Source organism: Amphibalanus amphitrite, unplaced genomic scaffold (assembly GCF_019059575.1).
Source record: "Amphibalanus amphitrite isolate SeventyFive unplaced genomic scaffold, NRLGWU_Aamphi_draft 000028F_arrow, whole genome shotgun sequence".
In the NCBI taxonomy this organism is placed as follows: Eukaryota; Metazoa; Arthropoda; class Thecostraca; order Balanomorpha; family Balanidae; genus Amphibalanus; species Amphibalanus amphitrite.
The window spans coordinates 158,938-179,766 of record NW_024881524.1 but is presented as its reverse complement, the minus strand read 5'-3'; the positions used below and the strand labels follow the sequence as shown (position 1 = coordinate 179,766).

General features: G+C 48.8%; 1 protein-coding gene across 1 annotated transcript in view; it reads left to right on the top strand.

Moving 5' to 3' along the window:
* The window catches only part of LOC122364930 (tripartite motif-containing protein 2-like), an 88,888-nt gene that overhangs the window by 36,205 nt on the left and 31,854 nt on the right, over window positions 1-20,829 (top strand). The window contains exons 10-11 of the mRNA XM_043335744.1: window positions 180-428; window positions 20,456-20,553. Coding sequence (XP_043191679.1) covers window positions 180-428; window positions 20,456-20,553 — 347 coding nt within the window. The remainder of the gene's footprint in view (window positions 1-179; window positions 429-20,455; window positions 20,554-20,829) is intronic.

The window sequence follows — 20,829 nt, the reverse complement described above, 5'->3', positions numbered from 1 at the left end:
ACATTTAGACTGCATTGTCTGTTACTTGCATATTTTTTTCAACTAGAGAACATATTTAGCTTCAGAAGCTAAAGCGTGCACTATTCCGACAATCATCATGTCTCGCTACTTTTGACCCTTCACATGCTATGTAGCTAAACGGTACTCTGCTGACCTCTTGCCCCCCCCCCCTCCGTCAGCTGCCCTCCTCAGACGTCTCCAGCGAGCGGTCGTCTGCCGAGAGGGTGCCCGCTCGCCGCTCTCTCTCGGGCAGCGCCGCCTCTCCCTCAGTGGTCAGCACCGGCTCCCGCGGCTCGGGGGCCAGCCAACCGTCGAGCCGGCGCAGCTCGCGTCGCTCCGTGCCGCCGCCCCTGCCGCCGGCTGAGGATGACCTGGTGCTGTCCATTGGAGAGAAAGGACGCGGGAGAGGAGAGTTCAGCAACCCGCAGGTGGGTTTGGGGACAGGGGTGGAGAGAGGGGTGGAGAGATAAAGAGAGAGAGGGAGAGAGAGGGAGAGAGAGAGAGAGAGAGAGGGAGAGAGAGAGAGAGAGGAGGGGGATACAGAGAGACAGGGAGAGAGGACGGCGACGGGGAGAATGCAGCAACCCTCAGGCAGCAACCCTCAGGCAGCAACCCTCAGGCAACCCTCATCTCCCTGTCCCTTGGCCTCCCAGCCAAGGGACAGGGAGAGAGAAAGGGAGAGGGCCGCGGGAGGGAGGAGAGTGCAACAGCCGTAAGTGAGCTATGAAGCAGAGGGATAGAGTTAGTGAGGACCGACCTGGACGACATCTACATTCTGCGTAAGGGGCGCTGCTAACGGCGGCTGACTCGGCGAGTCCACAGAGGTCGCCTTGTGTACCCACTCTATAAGCCCAATGTCTACGAAGTCGGCAACCTCCGTTCCGTCGTTTCCATCCTCAGGATACTGAAATCCTTCTCCTCCACGCCGCAACCCCAATCCGGGCTGGACAGGCACCTTTATCTCATGCGGGCTGCTCCCTTGGAGCGGCACCGCTGCTCCCGAGGGAGCGCACCCCGTAGCCGGGTGCAGAGAGTGCTTGGGGGGGGGGGGGGCTGGTTGGCCTATCCATTCGGACGGGCTCAGCCCCGGCGACTCTCAAGGGTGTCCGCCCAGACCAATGTCTCCCCCTAATTCCTATCATCCTTCCGGCTCTGAAATGATCTTGTCAGACCGAAAGGGCCTAACCCAACAAAACAAACAAGAAGTCGGCAAGACCCGTCCTGGGCCGTCGTTTCTTTCCTCAGGACAGTGAAATCTTTCTCGTCCACGTCGCAACCCTTGGTCCGGGCTGGACAGGCAACTTTATTCCATGTGGGCGGCTCCCATTGGAGTGCACCGCTGCTCCTAAAGGAGCCCACCCGTGGCCGGGTGCAGTGAGTGCTGGGGGGGGGGGGGGGGGCTGGTCGGCCTGTCCTAAAAAATGGGCTCAGCCCCGATGACTCACTAGGGTGTCTGCCCAGACCAATGTCTTCCCCTAATTCCTTTCATCCTCCATCCCGGCTCTGCAATGGTCTCAATAGACCGAAGGGGCCTTACCCAAAAAAAAAAAAACGTTATCAACACCAGTCGGCCGGCAGACTTAGCCCTATTCCGGGCGGGGGGGGGGGGGCGGGTGATTCGGCCCCCCTCAGGTTTTTCTTGTGCCATTGCCAAACGCCGTAAGACTGAAAGCTCCTAAACATTCATTGCGCACATTTTGACAAAAAAGTTGCCGGGTCAGGTCAGGTCAGGTCGACAGAGGTGGTTTGTTGACCCCACCTCAGAAAAGTTTGCGATCCCGCCTGAGCTAGAGTTTTTGACTGATCGATCAGTTTTTTCTCTTCAGGCTTTAGTTAGGGTACCAATATGTGCAATTTGTATAGCTCAGAATTTTTAGATCTGTAATCTGAGGTCAGGCCAGACTCGTGACTTTTACATTGCAAGCCAATTGAAAAATATTGAAATGCCTCCTGCTTCGTGTAAACGTGTCAAAACCACCCAATTCTGTCGGTATTATGGAAGATAATCTCATCGGTGATGATCCTAGTGCCGCTTATTGACAGGGACACCGGGAAAGATCATCTGAGGTCATGTGACGTCATAAATAGTTTTTTTTTTGTCAATAAATTACGACACGATGGTGCTAAAGACTTGCAAGTGATACCAAATTGCTCGCCTGGTCAAGGCGCGTCGTTTGGTATGCAGCATGACCATACCCCACAACCTCATTGGTGAATGACCTGACCTTGACCTCGGGTCAAATTTCAAATTGACCTGTGAAGGCTATCACATACGTATTTCGCATCGCCTGGACGAGAGCAACAAAAATGTATTATTTTATGTCTCTTATGTTTCTTAGTTCAAAAATTTTATAAGTAACTAATGCCAAAGCATTTTATCCTTGATGACCTCTGGTGACCTCAATATTGACCTGACCCGAAAATGTTTCATGTAAAATCTGTAGATCTCTAAACGACCTATCAAATGCCGTTTGCCGTTTGTCGGTCCGATGTCGCTCCATCTTCTCTAGTGTAAAAGAGAGACTGTTTTCAAATTGGCTGGAAGCAACATATTAATTGTAGTTAACGATCGGTGAAATAACATGTCTTTATTGACTGCAAATAATTTTGAAAACTTATTCGATGCGAGCGTGTTTGCATGCTCGAGAGTCTCGGACATGGTTTGTCTGTAAACTATGACCGTCCAGGGTAAATCGACACAGATGCATTCCCGTCTATTTCTCCAACGGTTTAAAGGTAGTGTGCCAGCTTTCCTGGACCGTATGGAGTTAATGGCCCAGATAAGGAGAATCGGATTTTTAGAACTTATCCATACCTTCAAAACTCATGGAAACGTCTTAGATTCTTCAAATTTTGAGTACCCCAGTGCGAAATTCGCCCCGACGGGTTGTCGGTCGTACCCCAACCACATTTCACACCACTATGAACAATAAATGCACACACTGAAATCGCTATTACCGATATGCTCATCCAATCAAGTTTCGATAAACCCGTTCATCATCAGCTCCTGCGGTTTCGAACACGCCTGTTAGGTGGTGCGGTAGACCGCGCCCAAAGCCAGGGCCCCGGTAACGTGAGGTAGCCGAGTCAGGGCAGCGCCTGCGCTGACCCAAGCCGGAGCCGCGCGTCCTCCCGGTGTCATGTGATAGCCCGGGGCTGCCCGCGGGGATGCGGTAGACCGCGCCCAAAGCTGCGGCCCCGGCTTGGGTCAGCGCACGCTGCCCCGACTCGGCTACCTCACGTTACCGGGGCCCTGGCTTTGGGCGCGGCTTCTGCTCATACTTTGTGGTGCGGTGGTGGTGCGTCGGGCTGCGCGCTCTGACTTCGGCCAAGAAAAATGCGTCAGCTGATCATTGTCATTTCTGCCACTTGCGTATGGTGAAATGGGGTCATAACTTATGAGACGGCTTTTTCATATCAATTATTTTACATAAAATCATATTTCAAACCATAAATAATGTTCGACAGCCAAATAAAAGAAACAATACCAATACAGGCTTACAGTTTAAGGCTCGACATTGTGTTGTCTACGATTAGACAGCTGATAACTCATTCCCTACGTCGTATGGTCGTAACACTATAATGACCTTTGCTTATTGTCACATGTGCGCCGCATTCGCGATTGTTGCCGACGCCTGTTTGCAGGTGAGCCCACTACAGTTGTTATACATATCTAAAAACCGATAAACTTTTAGGCGAAAAAGGCACTATTCCAGGCCCATTTTTGATTTTTTTGCGATATTAGGGTAAGTGGCTCCTATGACGCACACTTCCTAAAAGCGCACACCAAGAACCTTTTTTAATGTAGTTCCTTCAGCAGAAGCCAGGAACGAAAAAATCAGCTGTCAATCACTTCCAGCGACATTTGTGCTGCGTGTGGACGGCGGTGGGGTGTTTTCGGCTCAAAAGGTGAGTAGTTATGGCGGATATTGTGATTGAGGTGCAATGTTTCTTCAGCAAAAAAGTGCCTGAAGCAATAATGCATGTTTTAAGACGCATGCACTTCTCGCGTAAACCTGAATAGGCCGGAAAGATCGATGGGCACTGACCGGATGGCAATGAAACGGGGCTCAGTTTAGGCATGCATGCTTTACCCAGAATGCGTCAGTGCTGACGGGAGGGGGCTGAATGTCAGGTGTGCGTGTTTAGGGCAACTGGTTCTGCAATGACGCACACTTTCAGTGCCGCAAATGCGCACAGTACATCTGATGATTAGGGGAAGTTGGGGCAATGCCGGAGTTGGGGCAAAGCCGAAATTCGGGATATTTCGAAAACCGTAAGACATGGATGCCACCTGTCAGTGATGCTCTGAAGCTTAAGTGACTACAATTATCGCATGTTTGTTACGAGTCGTCATTCGGAATACTTCGACTGTGAGGGCGCCAAGAGCGTTTTCAAGGTACATTTCCCGTGTACTACATGCGCCTTTGAAGCTGCATTTCTTACTCATTATGCTACCGTTTGTCTGGCCAATTCGGTCAAGTAATCTTTAGCATGTCTTTGCATAAGTGTGCTGCCTATTTGAAATTTATACAGCACGTTGAAAAGTTATGGGCCTGCAAATGAAAGTATGGCTGGCTGGGGTAATGCCGAAAACGTGCGATTACGCACGTGTTAAAAGCACGCTACGTGGACTTTACTGCTGTAGAATAGCAACGCGTATTTTTAGTCACACAAATTACACTTTCAACCGACACAACGGCCTGTTACCTATAAGGAATGATTTACCTGGCATTTTCTTATTATATCACACAATTATAACTTCCAGTGTGCACCGCGTCCTCAAGCTCTTAAAACGCGTGTCAGCTTTGATGAATTCTGGATAAAGTTTGAGATAAAATGGCAAAACATCAATGTCGGCATTCCCCGTAGATCATTTCTCCCATTTTCGGCTTTCCCCGCAGTCCGGGGCAACGCCGAAAAAGTCACTTCTTTGATATTTTTAGTTTGTGCGCTTAACGGTATGCGAATTCATCAAATGCGCCTGGTATGTTTGAAAGGCAAAAGACTGGCCTCTCGAATGACTTCAATAAGAATAGCTTATGTTGTCTACCTTGCGTGCTACGGGCGTCAGAAAAAAAGTCTTCGGCGTTCCCCCAACTTCCCCTATCTAGCATTCTTTCTTACAAGGAGCAGCTTATATCACGATGAATTGACATGTTAGGCATTGGCACAGTATAGAATGCGGCATTGAGCTCCACTCCCGGCGGTGGAGCTGGCAAAACGGCGGTGGAGCTGGACGCCGGGCCCGCGCGCTCGGCTGGTGACGCCGGACCCGGGCGCTCGGCTGGTGACGCCGGGCCCGGGAGCTCGGCAGGTGACGCCGGGCCCGGGCGCTCGGCTGGTGACGCCGGGCCCGGGAGCTCGGCAGGTGACGCCGGGCCCGGGCGCTCGGCATGTGAAGCCGGGCCCGGGCGCTCGACTGGTGACGCCGGGCCCGGGAGCTCGGCAGGTGACGCCGGGCCCGGGCGCTCGGCTGGTGACGCCGGGCCCGGGAGCTCGGCAGGTGACGCCGGGCCCGGGCGCTCGGCATGTGAAGCCGGGCCCGGGCGTTCGACTGGTGACGCCGGGCCCGGGAGCTCGGCTGGTGACGCCGGACCCGGGCACTCGGCTGGTGACGCCGGACCCGGGCGCTCGGCTGGTGACGCCGCGCCCGGGAGCTCGGCAGGTGACGCCGGGCCCGGGAGCTCGGCAGGTGACGCCGGGCCCGGGCGCTCGACTGGTGACGCCGGACCCGGGCGCTCGGCTGGTGACGCCGGGCCCGGGAGCTCGGCAGGTGACGCCGGGCTCGGGCGCTCGGCAAGTGACGCCAGGCCCGGGCGCTCGGCTGGTGACGCCGGGCCCGGGAGCTCGGCCGATGGAACATCTCGTGCTGACTCCGTATCCATGCGGGACGACGAAGAACTAGATAGAAGTCTGCATGACGTGATGCCAACCCCTCGCGTGCAGAGCAAAGGTAAGCGAAGGGCAGTTAATAGAGATGCTGTGCTGGTAAAGAGGGCATTGTTTGAGTCCGACGGTAACAAGGAAAAAACAAAGAAAACAGCCAAACATGGACACGTGAAAATAAAACAGGTACCTAAAGCCCAATGAAGACCAGTCATCAGGAAGTGAGACGACATGCATATACTGCTGCATGAAGTTCTCACGATCGTGTGAAGAGTGGATACAATGTCAAGTGTGCACTGGCTGGGCATGCGTGCCATGCACTGACGCTGAAACAAAACAGACAAGTTTCACTTGTGACCTCTGCCGACAGTAGATACTGAGTCAATGAAAAGGTTTCGAGTTCATGATGTGTTCATGATGCGTACATGTTCATGGTGTGTTTCATGATGTGACGAGTTCAAAGTTCATGATGTGCTCATGGTGTTCAACTTTAAAATAAAGTGATTTGAGCAATACCTCGACATGTTTATTAAACCTAAAACCTGTTGGAATTGTTCTTGTGCGCATTTGAGGCAGCTGAATGTGCGTCATAAGAGCACCGGTGCTCTATTAGCGCACGTCGGACGTTGGTGGATGTTTTGCCTTATATGTCATAAATGATGAAGGAACGCTGGAACGTAAAAGTCAAATCAAGAAAGCAAATGCTTATGAAAACTGCTTGTGACCATTTTGTTAGCAAAACAGGTTTCAGTAAGTCTCAAAAGCAGTTTTGCTACTAGGTGTGCGTGATAGGAGCCACTTACCCTAGGTAAAAACAGAAGCTTCTTATCCTAGGAAAAATAAAATGGGAAATCTTTCAAAGGTGGCACACTACCTTTAACCATTAGGTGAAAAGCAAGGCCTGAGTCGGTGAAACCTTAACAGAGTGTCTATGCTGTGACCGGAAATGACCAGTGACGCTAGCAATTTACATTGAATAGCGCAGCCACTGGTTTGCTCGACTTGAAATCTCATGGACGAACTTAGAATTAACGATCAACCGACCGACCGACGCGGGCCCGGCTGCTGACTATATACAGAGATGCCAATGTGTTGCGTTTTGTTCGTTCTTAAATTCGTTTTGAGATTCGCTTACGACGTTTTGCTAAGTGGAATTGTCGGTCGGAATGGTTGGTCGGACATACATTTCAAATAGTTTACCGTCCTTCAGAGTCACGATGAAATTTATTTCCTTTACTCCTTTCACTATCAAAGTCATAATGCAACTTTTGGTTGGATGAAAACGTTATGAACGCCCTGTGCTTCGGCCATGGCATTTAAAAATGATCCTTTTATCTAAAAAGATCTACGCATTGCCAAACACCGATCATTCGACGATGGCGTGGCTGTCAAAGCTGCTAGAAACAGAGAATTTCGGTTCTTCGGAGTTTCCCAAGGACCACTGCCGTTTTCAACGGCCTTGCAATTGATGATTCCATTTGAGTCAATGTGTCCGGAAATGCCCAGTGTGTCCTTTGAGCCCACAATTTGAACTTAAGTATAGGTGCTCGTTCACTTAGTGCTTCCGGTCACTCACTTTTTGTGTACCTTCGACTGGTTGAAAATATATCTGTCAATCTCCTAATGGTGTCATATTTTATGTTCAAGCGAAGTTTTGCACTTAAGTTTTTAGTCAACCAACTACATGCGCATAAGCTATGGTATGGTATAAAGGAGATTTCATTTAAAATGGCTCTTACTGGGCTACTTCTGGATAACTTAAGGAGACCTGACACACTCGGTGAATAGGTAACTGCTAGTTTACAAATATCACTCTGTAGGTACTTTTATTTTGCCGTTTTTCTGTTTTAATGAACCGGTAAAAATGGCGCCTGCAAATTTCTACTGCATTTTCATGTGATCATCACGCTATAAATTGCTGGCTCAGCTCATTTCACATCCACTCATACAATAAGATGCCTCCGCAGCTAGCTTGTCTTCCAGTAATGCCAGTTTGAATGCACAGACGACCCATCAGTTTGCGGGAACGACTCCTGTTGATCTCCCGACCTGACTCGACTCAAGTCTCTGATCTTGGTGTGTCGGGTCGGTGGCAACCAGTACCACCCCCGCAGACTGGGCGGTCAAAGCGGCTGGTTTCGCGCGCCGGCGGCCTCTATAGGAGCTGGCCGTCATCTGCCGCTGGTCCCGGCGGAGGCGCGCGCTATGAATGCCCGCCGTGCCAATGAGGCCGCCGGTGGAGCCGCGTCCACACCGTGCACCAGTGCCGGCGAGCTGACTGACGTCAAACAACGGCTGCCTCCCCACTCAGGCCTGAAAAGGCCCGCAAAGGCCAGAGAAGCCGCACACCGGCCGCGCTACACCGAGCGCCCACACGCCAGTAATTCCAACCGGTGCGTTGCAGGCGGCTCCGCACCGAACTACACAAAAACGCGGATACGGTACTACTTTAAATATCAATAGAGCTCGGTCAATCGGAGTTGAGTGCAATCAAACCGTAGCAATAATGCTATATGTAAGGCGAGTGACGGTGGCAGCTTGCATGAGACACATTTGAATTATTTAACCATCTCATGTGTGCGGCGATTGCCAGCTTCTAACGTCTAAGGGGGGGGGGGGGTCGGTTGGACCCCCCTGCCGTTTGGCCCCTGATCGAGCTAGGGCTTCGCGGAAAAAAACAAGCGTGTTGCTCGTGACGAGAGGAAGCCAATGATACCCAATTTTAAGGTCCTAGATCATTTGTTGACCTTCCAGGTCAGGTCAATGACCCAAAAGTCGGGAAAATCGGGACCTGATAGAAAGTCGTAAAGTGTCGCTGCTATGGGGTTTTTCGGGGCATGCTGATCACGAATATCGTGTTAGTTTTGATCACAGATGATGTCTTAAAGCATTTAGACCAGGTCGGGTCAGGTCAGGTCAGCCAGTAGGGGTCGTGACGGGATTTTGTAAGACGTGTCAACCGCCTCTGACAGCTTCGTAACATGTTAAGAAGGCACCAAAACTACTTCGTAAATGTTCAAATGGTTGCTAAATTCGAATTCAGCTAAAAAAATAGCCTAGAAACATGTAAAACTCGAAAAAAGTGAACCGAGGTCACCAAAGGTCAATGACCTGACCTGATCTTCAGGAGACCTTGGCATCCACCCTAATGTATGGGAGCAACATCAAATCACATGTTTGAACGTTTGAAACCACGAAAAGCTTGCAAACGCGCGGCTAATGCGAGCCGACATACGCCGAATCGCGATTCCGGCCAAACATAGCCTCGAGAAATAGGTCACAGGTCAAAGGTCATTTGGGTCAGGGTCATGAAATTTTCAGAGTAGGTGTAAAATTGACCAACTCGAGGGTACTGAAAGTTTGGTCGCGATCGGCCGCTTTTTGCGCGAGTTATCCGCGAAAAACCATGGGGGGGGGTGTCCATCCGACCCCCTACACAGTACACATGCGAGGGTTAAAACGAATTTCAATTGAAGCGACACGTTTTCTTATAGCTGAAGAAGAAATTGACAAACTTACTGTGGGACAGGAAACGGAACTGAAGTTGCACGGAAAGCAGTCTTTGATGATTGCTTCTTGTTTGCTATCGCACCGCTGTTTGTATTTCTGGATTATACGGTTACATCCGAACAAGCAGTGTCCCACCTTTACCGTCCTTTCGAAGCTGGCAAATCACCAGACTCTGTGCTGTGATTTGCGGTCGTGGTCAGACATTTTTTTATTAATGAGTATATCCCGAATGCCTGACGGAAGTTGTAATTGCGTAAGTGGGATCGTCCCCCACCAGTTCAGGAAAGCCAATAGAGTATCGAGAGGTCAATGATGTAGGCACCTACACAAACCAAGCCGTAGACCTCTGTGTACCAAGGCATACAGACTACAGAGGTCTAAGACCATAGTTAAGTTATAAAAGATTTTTTTTTTCAATCTTTTTCGCGACTGGTTTTCACAGGAAATAGCGTATGTAAGTACTTACCTATGTGCGCAATAATGCTCTGTTTGACACGGAACCAAACTTATAGTGTCTACTTTAGTTCGATTTGGAAACTATACTGGCGAGAGGCTAAATACGGTACCAGCAGAATTACTTTAGAAACTCTCCAAGGGAGAGTGCGGTGCTGGTGTTCAAGGAGAGCAACTTGTACTCGATATTCTATTTCTGTTCAGCTCTGTCAATAGTTCTAAAAAGAACAACGATCGTCAGACAAAACTGGCAAGGATTCTACGGAGTTCTGACGCCCTCGCACTGATTGTTGTCGGTTCAGTTGAATTGGATGAAATCTCTTCGTCCACACACTAACTATGCCCAGATCCATTTGCATTAGACCAAAACTTCAGCTCGCTTACCCCGATGCTGTGTCGTTTCGTTATCCACACGTTTTGTTTGGGTGTTTGGTGGGGTCAAACCGGGTTAGGCTGGACTGGCACGGATAAAACCGTCCTGCGACCTCGAAGACCAAAATTTGGTTTCGCCGGCCGTACTGCATATGTGGGGTCACAGCAATGGCAGTGATGAAGAGGACACGTGACTCATAATAAAAATGCTTATTTTTGAGGTAAGAGTCTAGATACGGTATAGGGTAACTACCAAACTGAACGAGTTGGAGTGTTGTGACACGTTTGTTAAAAAAAAATGGGCTCAATTACCTATCAATCAAAATTCGATGGAACAGGTCGTCATGGCTATTCGACAACGAAGCAGACCTGCCAAGATTGTAACTTTCGTTTTAGCTAGCTCGCTTAGCATTATTGTAGAAGTTTTGATGTCATGACTGGATCCACATACAATAAATTTTGTACGTTTGTTCCAGTCGACGTCTTGGTAATGCGTCCTCAGGTAGTTTATGCGCTCATTTCAGTTTACGAGGTCAGGCTGAGGGAAATTAAATTACCTTGAACTCAGTGACAAGGCACAATCGAAGTTGATCGACGCGCACTGCTCATTCAGACGCAATTTCGGTTGCCATGCCAAAACACCGCTCCAGATAGCTGAGGTCAGATTTCTCATGCTGCATTCTACCATCTCCATAAAATGACTTTGAATGGAAGTCATTTTTAGATATGTACCAAGTTCGCCAAATGTCACCACTGATAAGTACCAGCGAAATCGTCTTCGGTCGTCTCAATGCGCATGGTTTATATTACGATCACACAATCCATTGATACGCTTCTAGTGATCCAGGTCAATACACCCCCTCCGATTAGACGGTTTCGTTCTGCGGCGACATTTTGGTAGTCGTCCCGGTGAGTGGGTCCGCCGAATTGTTCTGGATCGATCCGTGGGGGTCAGTGGTGGAGCAATGAGTCCGTGGACCCAGCGTGTTCGTGACGGTGCGTGGCGAGCGGCGACCGCCGCGGAGTGACGTCTAATTAGTCCAGCTCGTGACGGAACGGGCGGCAATCTGGGCAAACCGCTGACCTTTGACAATTGAATGGTTCCGATGAATTGGACTATTCTTATGTTGCAATAACGAGGTAATCAATCTAATGTAATGAATGCAGCTGTCTTCAGTGAAATGTAATATATCTACTATACTATTTGTGAAATGAAACTCTGTGTTTCTGTCTGTGTGTTTGCACCGTGCAGAGGGGTGCTTTGACGCCGTGCACAGGTCAAACGGTGCGGTCGAGGGGGCTGAAATTTTCGCAGCGTGTTGATGACGTCACGGGCACGTGCAGTGTCGAGGTTCGAGTCCCGGGGGGGTGGATGGTTCGCACGTGGCACGCGCTGGAAAAAGGTGTTTTTTCTCCAAATTTTGCTCGGATCTCAAGGCATCGGCAGCCGGGTTCAATCGCCTTTGACAATAAAATGCATGACGATCGGCGGCGGGTGCCTCTCATTTGCAGATTGGCAGCTTATTTATTTTGATAAGCAGAGGCGAATGAAGGTGTTGATTTTCGGTAAATAAAGACAGTTTTCACTGCGCTAACACAAATGCGCCGCGTTTGCCGTTATGCGCCACGTTTGTCTAAAGGCCCCATTTTTTGTCGCAAATTGCACAGCTTTGTCAAATATTGTCCGATAAAGGTGCAATTCGGTAGAAGGATGCATGACAAAAGGACAGAAACAAATTCACCACTTTTGTCGCAATGCGCCACATTCGTCACAAGGCGCTATTTCCACCAAATATGATTAAGAATAATGGAATTACACGAGTAGGAGCACGTTTAGAAACTCTTTTTTAGTTCATCAGTTTATATGATAATCTGTGACCTCACATGACCCAGTGGTAGTGGTATTATGGGTAGTGGTAAGGGTAGTAGTAGGGATAGGGGTAGTAGTAGTAGTAGGGTAGTGGTAGAGGTAGTACATACATACATACACATACACATTTATGGTAGTGGTAGTGGTAGTGGTAGAAGTAGTGGTATAGTAGTAGTGGTATGGGTATTAGTAGGGGTAGTGGTAGTTGTAGGGGTAGTGGTAGTGGTAGGGGTAGTAGTAGTGGTAGTGGTAGAAGTAGGGGTAGTGGTAGGGGTAGTAGTAGGGTAGTGGTAGGGGTAGTGGTAGTGGTAGGGGTAGTAGTAGTGGTAGGGGTAGAAGTATGGGTAGTGGTAGGGGTAGGGGTAGTGGTAGGGTAGTGGTAGGGGTAGTACTAGGGGTAGTGGTAGGGGTAGTGGTAGGGGTAGGGGTAGTAGAAGTGTGGTCCAGGCCGATCCAATGTGACGAGGTGACCTATACGACCTGGCCTGACCAGGGTAGTAGTAGGGATAGGGGTAGTAGTAGTAGTAGGGTAGTGGTAGAGGTAGTACATACATACATACACATACACATTTATGGTAGTGGTAGTGGTAGTGGTAGAAGTAGTGGTATAGTAGTAGTGGTATGGGTATTAGTAGGGGTAGTGGTAGTTGTAGGGGTAGTGGTAGTGGTAGGGGTAGTAGTAGTGGTAGTGGTAGAAGTAGGGGTAGTGGTAGGGGTAGTAGTAGGGTAGTGGTAGGGGTAGTGGTAGTGGTAGGGGTAGTAGTAGTGGTAGGGGTAGAAGTATGGGTAGTGGTAGGGGTAGGGGTAGTGGTAGGGTAGTGGTAGGGGTAGTACTAGGGGTAGTGGTAGGGGTAGTGGTAGGGGTAGGGGTAGTAGAAGTGTGGTCCAGGCCGATCCAATGTGACGAGGTGACCTATACGACCTGGCCTGACCGAAGGTGACCTGGCCTGACCCAGTGTGACCAGGGATGACCACCTTGACCTGACTTGACTCCGTATGACCCAAATTCCATACAACTAAGCCCTCAGAATAGTTCTTATATTCAAAATTTCCTTCTGCGCGTTTCCGTCCATATCTCTGCTTCCAGACGACCGATCAGTTTAAATCAAACACCATTCGAAAGCAAATTGACTGCTGCCGCATTTTATGGCTACGCCGCGAAGCAAGTGGCGCAGCCGCTTGTGTAATGCTATTTATTGTTGTGAATACGCATGCTTTTGGATAAATCAGCATGCTAAAATGCACAGCGAACTAAGCAACCAAATGCCGTCGTCCGTCGACATGCCCGTATCTGTCGCTCCAGGACCTAACTAAACATACCCATTGCACAGTCCTCACTGTGCTAAAAAAAATCCCAATGCATGGTAGGTATCCTGAATAACTCGAAGACTATGGTATCGGTCACTCGGATATTACAACACCGAGACGCGCGAGGCTCTTCCTTTACACAGATTAGGCTCATCAATCATCATTGTGCCCACCACTGCTGTGCCAAAGCCCTGTCAACGCACTCTTGCCTGCACAAATGAATAGATAAAAGAAACAAAAAAGGTGCATAGGAAAGACATGATATTGCCATATGGCGGCGGAACAAGGGGGGGGGGGGGCACCGGGGCATCGTGCCCCCTTTGATTTTGACATTTTAACATTAGCCCTATGGGCGTTGCATGGAGAGAATGGGACCAAAAGTCGGCAGTGCATGGCAGTCTTCGCCCCTTAATTGAAGGTGTTCCGCCGCTACTGGATATTGCGGAACATGGTTGCAAGCCAAAGAGCGTGTGGTTTTCTGCAAAATACTAACCAATAATCACACATACAAACATAACCAAGGGTCAAATGCGGACATCGATGCGGACAGGTAACTCATTGTATGAAATGCGGACACAAATGCACATTTGCCAGATGCAGATAAATGAATTCAGCAGACATGAAAAATTACAACTAGCATTTGTTCTCTTACAAATAAAGATAGTTATTACTGACGATGTGTTTTTGGCGCAGCGGTGGGACAAGTGGCCAGTCGGCTCACCCTCGACTGGCTCCCGTCTGGTGCATCAGCTGGATCACGCTCAGCTGGTGACCACAACAGTGCGACCTATTACACCTGCCACTATCCAAATGCACATTGCACAAGGAAATGTACTAGTATAACTATTCTATTTTCTACTTTTATTACTATGTGCTAGATCTGAAGGCTCAAATGCAAAGTAAATAATCTAAATTAGCAACATCAGCCTGAAGCCACACGTGGAACTCGCGCCATAATTGCCGCAGCGACCAAAATGTCTACAATATATCAATTTTCTAGCCACAGTAATCAATTTAATGTGCACTGCCAACTGCTCATCATTGTCAGTGGCACAATAATAAAAAATTCTGACCTTTCACCTTTCATTTTACGGCAAATAAATCAGTGCCGGCTCATCCTCGGCAACTCCCTCGTGGCAAAATGTCGCTGATACAATCACCGCATCGGGGTTCGCCGCAAACGCCTATTTTTGTGAGGTACTCGTCCGATCGCCGCAACTAAATCGAAACAAGTCACAACAACCATAACAACACATCACAAATTCATGTTCCACCCAGTTTGGCGGCAATGCACGAAGCTATACTTATTTGGCCCAAAAACAAACTTTTGCTTTTTGCTGCCACACTGGGCTTATGATTTGTCTAATAATAGGCCTAATCGAAATAATGGAGCCCCCGTCGACTGATGCCATAGCCCTCCAGTTATTCTCGGATTTGTCGAAAAAAGAATACCTACCAGGCAGTGACGAGGGCTGTACCGTTTCAGAGAGGTCTTAGAACACGCACAATCTAAGAATTACGCACAATCTGAACTATATATCCCCATTGTACGTTTTTGCTTAGCTCTTATAATGCTCACTTCTGTGTTCAATTCTAGAGCAAGAATGTTTTTCTAGATGTTTTATTTACGTCATATGCAAGAGATCGAGCACAATCAATGTTGACATTTTAACTGCAACAGATTTTGTGGCCTTGTTTAAGTAATTTATTTTTTGTCTTTATTTAGCCTCCAAAAATATTCATCAATCCATATGGCGCCGACAGGTGCTACCTTTGGGCCGGCTGTCGGAGTCTCGGTGATGTCGGCGATCGGTATGTCTGGCCGAGCCGTCAGCCGTACCCGTTTTAGCCGCGTGCCCCCAGACCACGCCCGATTGGTATCGCATCGATCACCGGATTCCGGGAGCCCCCATCTCCCCGGTGGCCTGTGGAGCAGCACGGCCGGCCGGTGTACCGCGGGGGCTCGGTGCGACTCAGAGCTGTGCTGTGCAGCGTGTGCTGAGCGAGGCGCGCGTTCTTAGTGCAGATCCTGCACCAACGGCCGCTTCATCCTCACTTGCACGATTCCCCCTCCCTCTGCCGATTTCTTTTCTCTCTTTCATAGCTCCCTCTCCCTCTCTTCCCCTTCTTTCTTTCCCTCTTTCTCACTCTCTTCCTCTCTCCCATTTCTCGTTTCATTCTGTGACCTCTTGTTTCCTCCCTATGCCTGTCTGTCTTTCTGTACCACCAGTTCTTTCATGACTGTCTATCCCTGTCTTTGTTGCTCTCCTCATCTGCAGCACGCAGTCGTTTAAGGAAGCTACTACCGCACACGTGCCAGTCCACGTGACCAATCCCCGTGGCGCGGCACGTGTCGCCCACCGTGCCGGCGCCAATCCAGAGTCACTGCCCGATACTGGCGCTACGCGCTCCTGTTTGGTGACCCAAAATTCATCATTTGTGTATGCGATATCCTGAGCATGAAAATACATGACTCAACAATTTTGGCTCGAGACTAATGCGCACAGGGTGAGTGGTTTATATCAAACGCGATGACGGCTAATCACTGGGGAGATGTTTGTTTCTCACTTTTTATTACGGTTTGGCTCCACGCACGGCGGTTGATTGGCGTCGTACGCTTGTGAATGTATCCGATTGATTTGATCCATGTAGTGTTGCTCAGTAACGCTCAGCTTAGTGCGCTCATTGTTCCGGAAGACGAGTTTCCCAGCCGATGCGGTTGAAAGACAACATAAGCTTGCTTTGTTTCTCAGGATGCCGACGGCGCGGCGCAGTGTCAGTCCGCGACCACCGGTTTTGCAGCGCAATATCATTCGCGAGTCCATGCCTATCCCATTGCGGCACAGTATCCTCCACAAGTCCACATGTGCTGCTGCCCAGTATTAGCCAATCAATGGGTATTGCGGTGCAGTATCCGCGAGTCTGTGCGTATTGCGGTGCAGTATCCTTCCAGGCGCCTACCGCTGCTGCCACCTGGGGGCGGAGATGTAACATTGCCGCATGCAGCGCATACAGGTAACAATGCGATACTGAACATGCGACGGCTCTTTCATCTTTAGCTACCAACTGACATGCCAAGGCACTGTTAGTTCTTCTTTCAAACTGCTCCAGGAATATGACATGGAATCTTGCCCTTGGATTATAAAAAAGCAATTCAGATTCCATTGCGATTTCAATCTTCACGCACTTGCAACTGATAAAAGGTTAGTTACCATTGTCCGTGACAACCACAATATCTAATATAGATATCCTAGGTATTTTATCTATTTTGTTTATACGGTGGCAACTGGCATGCCGCAAAATACTTTCCATAGGTAGGGGAGAGTGGGGAAAGATGCCCAGGGTTTGACTATGTCATATATTATTCAAAAATGACGATCGGAAAGCCAAAACTTGGAGTTTCAACGGAAGCCGACATCATTTTTCTCCAAACATATCACACTTTCGTGCCTGAAATATGATAACTTTTTTTGCTATTAAGCATTTTCCTGAAGAAGTGAAAGGGGGCATCTTACCCCACAGGGTGGGAAAGACGCCCCCTGGCGTTGGGTAAGATGCCCCCTGCACTATAAGTGACATAAATAGGCACGGGAATCGCCTGAACGAATCAGTAGTCCCTTCGAGCCTGCAGTAGGCACCAAGCGTCATCGTAAGGGCCCTCAAAAGTAGTCGTAAGGGGCTTCAGAGGTCATCGTTAGGGCCATCATAGTCCAGCGTGGCCAAACAAGCCTCCGTGGTGGCGTTCGGAGACCACTGTGGGGCCCTTATAGGTCTTTATGATGCTTGAGGGCCCTCGAGCCCATCGTGGGGACCTCAGATGCCAGCGCGGCCCGTGGAGTCAACGTGGGAGCCCTCAAAAGATGTCGTGAGGGGCCCTGGAGCCAATAATGGGGCCCACAGAGGCCGTCGTGAGGGCTCTCAGAGTCAGATGCCGCCCAAAAAGTCGCTGTGTGGGCCGAGAGACCGGCATGGGGAGCACCCGACCGTACTGGACTCTCAGTAGTCCCAGATCGGCTTTCGTCTCTCATCACAAGTATGTAATAAATGATTTGACGGTCTGCTTGAAGGACAGCCTACGGATTTAGGGGGGCGTCTTTCCCCATCAGGACAGGGGGCATCTTACCCCAAGGTACCGAAGTAACATTAAATCAGCACCATTTGTTAGCCATAAAACTACACCCTGAAGCAAACTGTTTGGGACACAGTACACGCATGTTAATGTATCACGACTATAGCAAGGGACGCAAAAATTATCTACCTTCTTTGATATTTACAATGTTTTGACGCCAAAATATTTTTTGAAAGCAGCAAATAAAAAACATGCTATCACCAGCCAGCCGTTGCCCAACTGAGCTTCGCAAATTTTTGTGCAGTTAACAAGGCAGGCTTCCGCTTTACGCTAAGAATATTAATTTCCAGGTTCGACTCTTTGTTTCCCCGCTAGAGGGGGTGGGGCGTCTTTTCCACCCTGGGCATCTTACCCCACTCTCCCCTATCTTTAAAATGCTTTCGAGATTAGTGACGTCACGACACACACAAGTTTCTAAAATGTTTTTATTTAATAAGTTTTATGTATAGATATTGTACAGGAATAAAAACAGCACTTTTTGATTCGTCGTGAAAAACTGCATCAGATCAACACCTTTTCTAGTATTCTTTTCTGAATAAAAACAGCACCTTTCGATTTGTCGTGAAAAACTGCATCAGGTTAGCAGCTTTTCTTTTCTTTTTTTTTTAACTAATTTTAAAAATTTGACATCGCTTGACGTGACTTTGTCCTGACCTTGACCTGTACCTCATCCAGATATAGTCCATATCACTAATTGAATATATTCATCGAGTTCTAGGAAAAGCATGACCCATAAAACGTGTATCGCACATAGGTAACCTATTCAGTAGTTCATCTTTGTTGACCTTATCTGACCTTGACCTTGACCTTGTTATGACCTTTGTTGCCATGCATCTTGTCTTGGTAACCTAGCATCGCGTTCTGGGTGATCTGCAGTCTCAGTTCATTTTCGCCAATTGTGCACCAAAGTCAGTAATGTGGGAACATGCTGTTTAAGTTTCTCAGTGCTAGTACGAGGATCATATTAAACCATTTTAGTTTAGTGACCTTATTCTCGTAGGTTAAAAAAGTAAAAGCAAATCACTTTTTATTGATGTTTCGGGCACAGCTCTTCATTAGCAAGTTAAAAAATCACATTTTTCAAATTTGCTATTTTGATGAAGAGCTGTGCTTTTAATCAGTGGCGGATCCAGGGGGGGGGGGGGCAAAATGGGCATTTGCCCCTCCCAAACGGCATAATTTTAACATTGCGCCTATGGACGAGGCATGGAAAGAATCGATAAATTATTATGATTTGCCCTCCCCCCCCAAAAAAATCTGAGCTGGATCTGCCTCTGCTTAAAATATCACTAAAAAGTGATTTGCTTTAACTCTTTTCAACCGACGAGGAAAGGGATACTACTAAAAAATGTGGAAACATGCAGTTTTACCCTTGACATGTCCTTGACCTGACCTGTGACCTAATTAGCAAAAACGTTGTGCTCCAAAGACCCGTCTTGTTAAGAGCTTTCGGGTGTCGTTTTCTCCGTCTTTCCACAGCCATCCGTCCGGAAGTTAGACAGAGGCAGAATCTGCCCCCCCCCCCCGCCGCCCAGGGTGCGTTCGACTGAACAGCCCAGTGGGGTGCGGGTTAATTTCAGGATACAAAAGGCATCCTTGCCATACCACAACATAGGACTTATGTTCAAAGGCAAAAATCAGAGCTCGGGTCCCACCGGGCCTATACAAAACGACGGCCATGCTCTACAAGTCTCCTCGAACTGATATTAGCAGCTGCCCACTTTTTCGTTTGAAATTTGTTTCCTATCATGAACGCCGGTACCGTACTTGAAATGTCAATTCCACAGAATTTAATTAGATCTTTTTGAAGCACACAGGACACTGAAAGAGCTTGTGAAAGGTCATATTTGTCGGCGTATGAAGCAGTAGGTCATAAAGCAATAAACACCTGCTCTGTCCGTTTTATTGCATTTCATCGTAATTTTGCTGCACCCTTTGTGTTAGGTATTCTACCCACGTTTGTATTATATAAGCCTTGTCCTTTCATGGCCTGTAAGACGTCTTCATTGGATATCCATTTCAGTAGGATAGTTTAATTATGTGTAGTGACGATCTCTTCACTTTACCACTAATAACTGCTCCATTTATTGTCCAACTTCACGTAACGTCGCACATCTACCACCTAATCAAACATCATTGGCATGAATGCAGTATATCCCAGTCAGATGCTAAAGATCGTACAGCCACGATGCAAGGGAGGAAATGTTTGGGTTTTCTTCCTAGGAACGATACTGTGTGTCAGTTACAAAATAACGGTGCCCTGTTTGCTTCCCTCTGGTTTCCTGCTCAGCTTGTTTTTCAGTCTCGTGGGCCAGCCGTCATATTTCGTTGGTCCGCATTTGTACCCGATGACCCCTCTCGAGGCGCGGCCTTCGGTTTGGTGGCCGGCCGGGCGGGGAGATGACCCATGGCAACAGACGGCTGTGGTTAAGGGCCGGATCTGACGTGGGCGGTGGGGACCGAGTGCTCTGGCCCTCTTGTGTAGCCTTACGGCCCCACCCTGACCCTTCTGGGTGATCCTTCGGCCCCGCCCTGACCCTACAAGGTGATCCTAGGACCCGCTGTGACCCTACTTGGTGGTCTTACTGTCTCACCATGACTCTACTGAATGATCCCATACGACCCCGCTCTGGTCCTACTGGACAATACTGTAGACCCCGCCGCTCCAACCAAATTATACGAGTTCACATGGCCGTACATAATGGGAAGGAGGCGGGTGATAGGCATGAACCTACCTTAAACCGGACTGGGGAAATGCATTCAGATTGTTGGCTTCTGACCATGCTCGCCTCTCGCAGTTCATTGGTTCTGATTCCTGTGACTGTCAGTAGCCTCTGAGCGACCCCTATTCAGCTCTCGCAGTTCAAAGGTTTACGTTATGACCTGTCTGTAGCCTCTGACCGACCCCCTCTCGCCTTCCACAGGGCGTGTGTTACGTGGCTGCAGCGGACCGCCTTCTGGTTGCCGACTCCAACAACCAGTGTGTGCAGGTGTTCTCGGCCGAGGGAGAGTGTAAACTCAGGTAATTGACCACCATAGCCCCAAAATAGCCCTGTGGGGTGCTGGAACGTAGCGAGTATTTTTTTGCACTTATACCTGAGATAATTTGGTAGGTATACGCTTGGAGGGTGCCGTAACTTTTTTACTCTGTCTATGCGAAAGTAAAACAAGAATTTTCTAGATCCGTATCCCCAACGTTATTCAAGACACATTTCGTGCTTTGTTCGTGCTCCAGCGTTTCCGAAAAGGCGAAATGCTTTGCTCCGAGAGGTACTCAGCTATTCACACAAACACAGTT